General features: G+C 35.1%; 1 protein-coding gene across 3 annotated transcripts in view; it reads right to left on the bottom strand.

Moving 5' to 3' along the window:
• Positions 1–617: 617 nt before the first annotated feature.
• NLK (nemo like kinase) overlaps positions 618–9,521 on the bottom strand; it is a 130,504-nt gene continuing 121,600 nt past the window's right edge. Inside the window, exons 9-12 of one of the 3 annotated variants that reach the window (XR_005658041.1) lie at positions 5,594–5,792; positions 4,516–4,609; positions 2,299–2,425; positions 618–1,177 (exon numbers count right to left, since the gene is read on the bottom strand). Coding sequence is in view for 1 of the 3 variants with exons in the window: in XM_039886074.1 (XP_039742008.1) it covers positions 2,371–2,425; positions 4,516–4,609; positions 5,594–5,792 (348 nt within the window). In the remaining 2 variants the exon portion in view is untranslated. Of the gene's footprint in view, positions 2,426–4,515; positions 4,610–5,593; positions 5,793–9,521 lie in introns of all 3 variants that reach the window. The other 2 variants (XR_005658042.1, XM_039886074.1) reach the window with 2 other exon arrangements.

Below are 9,521 nucleotides of genomic sequence, written 5' to 3'. Positions count from 1 at the left end.
TGAGTTAGAACAGTCAAGTCACCCTATGTCAGGAAAAAAAAATCCACTCATTATGCTAAACCAATAAAAGAAATGGGAAAGTACATGCCATCTACAAACCCAAGAGTAATGTTGGTTTATCCAGCTTCTGGAAAAGTATTCCGAAGTTAGGAAGTCTGGTGTCAGGTCTTAAATACGTACACACCACCCAGCTGGGACATCTTCCTTAGCTGGAAGTAACTTTGGGCTGCAAGAAGCAGGAAGCAGAAAGGAAGAGGGGAAAGAGATCAAATCCCCTAGGCAGTCTGCTTCATTCGGAGCAGTTCCTGTTTATTTAATAGAGTTTGATTTCATATGAAAACAGGGTTCTTTGCTCAAAAAACCACTAGGTAGACTCTAAGGTCTGGAAAGACTTACAAATTGTATACATTTAACTCAAAATGTCTTTGATATTGGTTAAGTTTTCAATATATTTTTGGCAAGCTAACGTTTCTGGGAAGATTTTTTTTAAAGCACATCTAATTTCCTCACATATCTAAATGGAAATATAAATAGGAAATGTCTCAAAACTTTGCAAATTCAGGATACAAGCTGTACTGAAGAGAAAACAAAGGAATTGAAATAAAACTGATGACACATCTTTTTCAAATGTCACATTTAATGTTTTCACCACTGTACTTCAAATCTACATTGTACAAAGTGACCAGTAAGTGTGCCACGGTAATTGACCAACCTCTGAGATTGTACCTTTCACACCAGTGTCGTCTTGGGCTCTTTTGATACTAAACACGTTTCTCATTCAAGTGAATTGAAATGCTTCAGTTGGGTTGATTCTCAGGAGCCTCATAAAAAAAAAACAAAGATATTGCACCATCTTTGTTTAGTAATTCAATGTTTGTTTCTTTCACAGCAAATAATTACTTCATTGAAGTTAAAACTTCCAAACATAACTTATTAATAGTCTTCAAATTCAGCTCAGATCACTCAAGATGAAAATACTCTGCTAAATACAGATAACTTACAATAACTTTAACAGTTAATTGTCCATAACACACACCAAGGTTTTTTCCTAGACCAATTTTAAGACGATCCATTAGTATTCCTTGTACAGGTGAAAAACGATCTTCAATTTTCTTGTCTTTTTATTTTTAATATAAAAGTTGGAAGGGACATTCAAGTTTCAAGTCTCCACATTGAACTTAAAAAAAAAAAATAGTCATCATCAGCATGTGGAGGTAAACAAGCCAAGTTGTATAACTCCAGGAGGTAGAGGCCTTCAGTTTGTATTCATATATACATATGCACAGAAGAATTCAGTGTTCCAACAGAAAAAAGAATTTGTCAAAAAGTAATAAGTTATTTACTACTGTGACATTTCAAGACTCCCACAGCTTTGCCTAAGGACACAAACACATTTGACATAATTCCCTATGTGCCTTTTTTTTTTTTGTGGCTTTAAAATTTTTTTAAATTTGTTTTTGTCTTTTATTATTTATTTTTATTGTCCAGTGCAGGAAAAGTCTCACAAAATTTCACAGACCTAAAATGTGCAAGCTAGTTCTCTCTATACAGCAATGTTGGGATTCTTTTGAAATTAGCCCAGAAATGAATTATTTACATACATGAAAGATGCATGCTTGGGGTTCTTTTATGTAAGAAAGAGCAGAAAAACTTCTAATAAAAATAGATTAAATATATATATATATATTTATACTGGGTAAGGAAAACAGAAGTTTAGTCTCTCCTAGTCACAAACTCATTCTCTCTACCCACAACATTGGATTTTAGACAGCACACATCACCGTCACGGCTCTAATGAGAAGCTAATTATAGGGCTTGATCATTAGGTGGCATGCCCCTCCCCCCGCCCCCCCAGGTGCAGCCACGATCATCTCACGTGGCTCCATGATTGGTCGCAGGCAGGCAAGGTTTCTAGATTCTTTCGTTTTAGAAAACCCATAATTTTCAGGAATGGCTCAAATATCAAAATGTATGACTGTGTATGTGTGTGTGCGTGCGCACGCGTTTGTGAACAATCTCACTTCATTTTAAAAAAGAAAAAAAAACAAAAAACAAAAAGCACAAAACCCCAAACTCCCAAATTTGGTTCAATTCTCTTTTGTTCTGAGGTGAGCCATAACAGCTGCACTAAATTCATAAAACATGTGCAACTCTGGGTAAAATATTTTTCTTCTAAAAGCACAACCACTTTACAAGATTAAAAGTCTAGTAACATTTCTAAATATTATTCATATCATACAAGTAGTGGTTGTTAATTTAAAACTTCATTAGTAAAATTACAGTACAAGCATGATTAACCTCCAGAATTGCAAATCCCAGACTCCAGTGGAAAGCTACATTACATCTTCAGTAGTACGTTATCTTCCACCGTCACTCCCACACTAGAGGAGAGGGGGGCATCTCAGATGGCTGAGCAACAGTGGAACTAGAAAAAAATGGAGACATGGTGAAATCAGCTGAAACACCGCAAAGGGCAATTCACTGCTGCCTGTTTTCCTTTTTTAAAAAATTATAAAGTCCATTTCTGGATTTTTATTTGTTTCTTAACTTCTTTAAAGTTGCATTTGTTCCAAATTGTTTAAGGATCTATATTCTACAGTGACATTTCAAGACTCCCATGGTACAGTGGCTAATACATGGCCTTGAAAACAACATATCATTTATTAGTTGTGTGACATACAGCAAATTCCTTCATCTTTTGTTTGGAAAGGGATGATGTTATCCACCTCATTGTTGTGGTAAATAAATGAGATAAGGTATACAAAGTGCTTTCCACAGTGCCTACTGCATAATATAAAGTAAATGATAGCTATTATGAATAATAATGTCTATTATCAATCAGGAAAATAACCTTAAGGGATACAGAATTATCCATCTAAAAGTAGCCTCTCAAAATGCACTGACTTTAAGTGGAAATCTATTTTGAATGAGTCTCATAAGCATTCTTTATCAAGTATTAATTGAGTAATAATGGATAATCATTTAGCATTTGTCATCCACAGATCTTTTTTATCATTTATTTCACATGTCTGTCTAATGTTGCCAACTAGCTTATAAACATGATGGTGTGTGTGCAACCATTTTGTTTCCTTGGGGTTCAGGATAATGAGTAATTTGCCCCCTAAAGGGCATTAAAACACCTGACTGACTGGGCCACTTACTCTTAGGGGAAAATATTAAAACGAAGTACTTTTAAATCACAGAGAAGTAAAAGTGCAACACGATTCCTTCTTTCTACTGAAATATGCATGGAAGAAATGAAAGTCCTCCTGATTTAAAAATTCTAAACAAAAAAATCTTGATTTGGGTTCAATAAATTCAATCAACTTCAATATCACAAATTAAAGTCCAATTAAAATGGAAGTGAGGGGAAGGGAAAGAGAAGCAGGGAGATGGAAAAAGGAGAGAGAAAGGTAGGTGGGGGAGAAAGGAGAAAGAGTGTGGCCTCTCAGATCCAAATCTGCTCTTCTTTGTGATACCAGAGCCAGACCCTGTTCACATTCCTCTTTTGCCACATGGTTTGATGTTAGCCTTTGTCGCTAGAGGGCGCTGGAAGAGCTCTGTAAGGCCACAGCATTAGGAAGCAGCTGTCTTTCCTGGTTCTGGTGTGCTTGTTTTATGCTGTGGAAGGTCCAGCTCTGGTCTACCTAAACATTCTGGCAAATTTCTTTGCAACTCAACAGACCTCTTTGATGGACCAGTTCTGTCCCCACTTTTGAAAAGTTTCTTTTCCACCCTCACACTGTATGTTCCTATCCTCTTCGAAGAGTTCCAAATCTTATTAGCCTTGGGTAGAGGGGCCTCCTTTAAGTTCTTCACTTCTTCCTTGTTCACTCTCCCTCAGTTTAGAGGGAGTACATGTTTTCCGCATTTGCTACTTTGAGACTCTTCTGAATTCTCTTTCATGCCTTAGTAGTTAACCATCTTTTCCTAGTTAATGTTTCTTACTAAATTTTACTGGGTGTGGTTTCCTTCTCCCAACTGGACTTTGACTAAAACAAGGAGTTAGAGAAAAAGACTGAGAAGGAAAGAATAGAGAATGAAGCTTGCTAGATTTCAAAACAGGTTTATAGCTCTTTAACTGATAAGCCTATGGGCTTCTTCTTAAATAGGACATATCAGCAGTCCACCTATGAAAAATAATTTTCTTGCTTGCAGTTATTATTATAATGTAGATGGTAGTGGGAACCCAAATGACCATGTCTAACTCCAGGAGAGTGGCTGCCACACTGTTGCTTGCTGCAGGAGGATCCCCAAATACATGATCAGGCAGCACAATGGTCAAATGGGGAAAAAAATGCTGATGCAACCACAATGAATTGGCATCAGTGTAAAACTAAAGGTGACTTTTTAATCTGTTTTTGACTAAAGCCAAAGCTCATAACAGAAACTTTCTGTTGGACTTCTTATCTATGTTATCTAAATAAAAACAGAAGTATGCTGAATAACCAAATCACAATGGCATCATTTTCATTCTAACAAGAAAGTTAGAATTACATACACATAGTTAGTTACCTAATAAAGCTCTTAAAAGCAGCAGACTGAGGGTTGATGCAGAGAGGCACTCTGTTTCCTTTCTGCTGTTCCAGAATGAACTGGTGAATAATTTCTGTGGAGAAAACAAACATCGTACCAAGCATGCCAATTTGCGGGTCTGGGAGCCGTGGATTCTCAGCTAACTCTAGCCAGCACTAGAATGGCATTTCCTACTGGTTTAGTTAAATCAAACACATGTCATCTATTAGGCAGAATCCAGCACAACTTTCCTGAAACCAAAATGGCAGTTGCTGCTAAACACAGGCAAAAACCTCTGAAGTGGCATTTCATGGGTTGGAATTCCCATCATTAAGAGTAAAATGGTCTATAAATTTGAGAGTGACTCTACAGGGTTGGCATTATGAGTGAACCCTTCTCAATTGCTAGTAATTACCACCTTCTTGAAAATCACTTAAATAACCTCAGTTGGTGTTTAAGTACATAGTTTTGGGCTGCTTACTATGGGGACTACTCTCTCTCCCAAAATGTCCTAGAGCAGACACAAAAATCATTCAGAATTTTGGATGTCATTAACCCCCATCCCACCCCAATAGGAGATCGTGTGGGGAAATTTTATGAGTCAACTAGCAGAAATTCTCTTCTCGTCATCAACCAAAGACTCGTTCCCTCAGTGTATGTTTATCTTTTTTAAAACATTGGGTGTTATACAAAAAAGAAGTTCACAATGTTTCATTCAATAAATAAATTACAATGAGTGAATACGTATTAAATATATTGAGTCACACTCATTAAATAAGCCGGCTTTGAAAACAAAAACAAAATATTCATTCTTTTGCCTGACCTTCCTCTGGATATAATATTAAATCAGTGTTTTATAACACACAAAGCTTTCTTGGCATACATGGCCTGAACAAACAGCTATATACAAAGTTGTAAAATAAAGAGACGAAGGAGCTTTGGTCACCATCCAGATCTCAGCTTTACATGGCCACAAAATGAAAAATGTTACTAGTCATCCTGATCGGCCAAAGACCAAAACCAAAACCAAAACCAAAACCAAAACCAAAACCAAAACCAAAACAAAACCCCAACTCACCTTTAACCTGTCGAACAGAACTGAGGTTCTTCTCAAAAGTGTCATCAAATTTGGGATTGGTGACGGGCTCAAAGTCACTGGTATAAACTCTTCCAGTAGAGGTGGAAAAGCAACATTTACACATACATGTGTGATATCGTAGTCGCCCTTCATCTAGGTAGGGGTGGGCTAAGGCATCCTTAGCGGATATTCTTTTGGACTGAAATAAAATTCAGAGACCAGCACATCAATACTACAGATAAACATGATTGTCTATGCAGGTTCTTTCACAAGACACAGTAACTATTTTATGCAACTTATATGGTACATCCTGTGTAAAGATGGGGTAACTGAATTTAAAGGTGAGTAATGTAGCAGCAGCAGGAGTATATGATTTAGGACAAGAAACTACTATTATAAGCCATCACATACCACAAAGCACTCAGAAATGACTTTCTGCTAAGATCCTGAGAAGTTCCTACCTTGAAATAAATGGAAGCAGGGTCAAAAATGACAAATATCATGACATTTAAATATGTAATGCTTCAGAGGGGTAAGTTTACATTTTAAATAACAGTTATAGTTTCTAAATATGTCTCAGCATTTAGAAGAGATGTGATCACAGTGGCAATTTTATAAAGCTGCTTGAAACTTTTATGTTCTTAGAATACCAAATCGACTTTGGGCAAAAGCCTGACAGCTGCTGGAGTTAGGCAGCAGATAACAGCCTAAATGCCATGTTTAAACATCCAGCTCAGTCTGAATATCAGCAGCCTGTGGATTTCTGACACTTCAGATCAGAATACTTAATATACTAGTTTCAGGCTGATAAACTATAAACTTTTAAATTTATTTCTACATTAAAAAAAAAATGTCCCTTCCTTTAGCTCAGTGGACATATAAGTACTACTGAGGAAAAGTGAATTTTAAAAGATGTAAAGATGGTCTCAATAGTAGAGAGTAAAACAAAACTGACACTTTGCCCTACTTTCAATATGATCAGGCATTTCACATAACATGATTAAAAAAAAAAAAAAAACCATTTTGTACTCAATTAAACCAAAAAAATAGCCAGATCATCCTGACTGGTTCTAGTCCCCCAAATAATAAAATGTTAATCATGTCCCATAAACCTGGATTCCCTGAAAACACTTTTGTTTCTGATTTTTTTAACATGCTGATATTAAAAGGCATGTCATGACCTTTTAGGACATGATAACCACAAAGGAAAGCTGCTGTTTATCTGGCATGGACAAACCAAACTTGACAACCTTGGTTATGTTCCTTTTGCCACCTGCCATGTTTTGTATTTGGTGGTCAAGCTGAAGTCTGATTCACTGGTACTCTTAGCAAGTAAACTTTTTCTTTTTTTTCCCTAAATGCAGCTATTCCTGGAGGTTCCACCGGGATAAAGGACTACTGTCAGAACCAAAAGAATCAAGCTGGCTGACAATGCACCTTGACCAGAAGTGGGCCGCTCATCCTCAGCGTCTCTGGCCGGTCTCATCTGTGGGACTAAGTTCTTTGGCTTTTGCACACTAAATGTTGCTCTTGGCCAAGTTGATTTCTGTTTCCGATTGAGCATGATCATGTCTGGCTGATCATGTCCACACTTGGTGGCAGCAGGGATTGAATCTGGGGTTTAATTTTATCATCTCACCATTAAGTCATTTCTGTCAGGTGGCAAATGTCAGAAATTAGGTCCTTATCAGCTGCCATCAGCAGCTGGAATCTGGTTTCGCTCTTAGTCTTTTTTGTCCGAGGATTCTGTTATTTCCTGAAATTTGAGAACGCAGCATTGAAAGGATTTTGGTGTTTCCCCAACTATTGATAGATGTGTTTGTATGATCTCTGTGTGCCAAAATGGGGGGGGGGGTGTCTTCTAAAGTGTCTTACCTAAGAGAAGCCTTTGAATAAAAAGTGAATCAAATTCATAGCACATCATAATCAACTTTCATTTCTCTAAACAAATTAAAGTCTCTTTATGACTTCTGAAATAAGGCTAAAGAAAGGAGACTGCCATTTTGCAAAGGGTATGGACACTGAAAAGAAATAACTGTCCTGCTAAATAGAGAAAGAAATTACAAAATTACTCAGATTTTCAGTAAAGGTGTTCTTTTGAAAGACCTAATGGTGCTTAATTATGTCCTATGTATTTTAATTACATATTGTACATATCTTGTTTCTTTAACTGATCACATTTGTAATAGATATGGATACTTATTTCTATCCTAGATTTTGTTGCTTTATCAATATTGGCTCTTCTAGTTTTGAATAAGTTGAGAAAATTTTCCATTTTATAAATATAAAATATTTCTAAATAAACAAATTGATGTACTTTGTATATTTCTGAAGACAGTTAAAACATCATATTATGAGATCTCTTAAAATGGAGCTAACTCCCATTCCAACTGGCTTTTAGAAACAATATTAACACATTAAAGACATGTAAAAAGAAATGGAAAAAATATTATTCTTCCTTATCTATTTAATATATTGGCTCTTTAAAATTTTTTCCTTGGTAAATATATAAATCAAAGATTAAAAAAAGCTTTACCTGTTAAAATAATATTCTTGGTTACTAGGTTACAAAGTATGAAACAAAACATAATTCTATAAGATAATGAGGTCATGTGACATTCTTATGCAAGATGACTCTTTGGAAAAACCAATCTGTTATAAAAATTTAAAAACATGTTTTCTTCCTAATTTTACCTCCAATTACAAATAATGTTAGCAAAATATCCTAGTTTATACATGTTTTGGGTTTGTTTTCTCACAAAAAGCCTAATCATTTTGAATTTGATTTTTTTTTTTACTGCTTTTGTAGATTAGATAAACTAATATCACTCTAAGATTATGAAATTTCAAAAATTACGTGTTCAACTAAATTAGAATGAATAATAGGTAATGTGTTTCTAAAAAGAAATTAGGCTTTAGAATGCTATAAATCATAAGGACTTAATGTGTCAACTCGAATTTTAATCTTCTGATTCTCAGTTAACATAAGACTTTACTAATATTAATTTGAGTTAATAAAGTCTGTTGACACCTGTATATAATTTTAATATGCTTAGGCTCTTCATTAATACCTTATAGAATAGCTATCAATAAACAGTCAAAAAACATATGAAAATAAATACCTTTGGGTTAAAGTACACACATTTTTTTTACAGAATGTAAAGGACTGTGTGATGGTATGAAGATGTGTATGCAAGATAACGTTTTTGTTTGTCAAGGGAAAATAATGAACAATTTTGTCTAAATTCCTAATAATTATTGTTGTGCTTTAAAAATATTGCTTTTAGATAAATTAAGGTCTCTGGAGATTTGTTTATCATCTTCACTATTTTGAGGTAACAGTTAATTACATCTTTATGAATTGATTATTTATTATACTCCATTCCTTCCAATATTGTTGATATTATAATAAAAGAACCAGAATCCCTTAATCTTATCCTCCACTGCTGCTTTCTGCCTTTTTCTTATATTTGCCTAAAGGCTCCTGGTACCAAGCTAAAAATCAAGAATTGAATCTTTCATAAGAAATATAACATGGACCTCAGTGAAGGACTATTATCTGGTACTCTTGACAATTGTCTTCATGGTATAATTCATGGGTATAACGGATATCATCACCTCAGACAATCACCTCTTAAGACTGAACCAAGTAACCGAGTCAGGATGTCCAGGAATGTTTCAGTGCAGGAGCAGACATGTGGCAATAGGCTGCCTAACCCAAGATCAACAAAATGAGAATTAACTACTGCAGACTAAACAGACTTAATGAATTGACTTAATTATGGTTATTCTATTTTTAATGACTTTTAAAATCATTTCTTCTTAATATATCGCTAACACTCAACAGGTTAAAACCAAAATAAAATTCCTTTAAAATGGCATCTATTTCTAAGTGAACTATCAGAACTGAAAGAAAAGAATCCTTAAT

The sequence above is a fragment of the Pteropus medius genome, unplaced genomic scaffold (genome assembly GCF_902729225.1).
Source record: "Pteropus medius unplaced genomic scaffold, Ma_sr-lr_union100, whole genome shotgun sequence".
Lineage (NCBI taxonomy): Eukaryota > Metazoa > Chordata > Mammalia > Chiroptera > Pteropodidae > Pteropus > Pteropus medius.
Note: the sequence above shows the minus strand (reverse complement) of the source record. Positions and strands in the feature narration are given on the sequence as shown.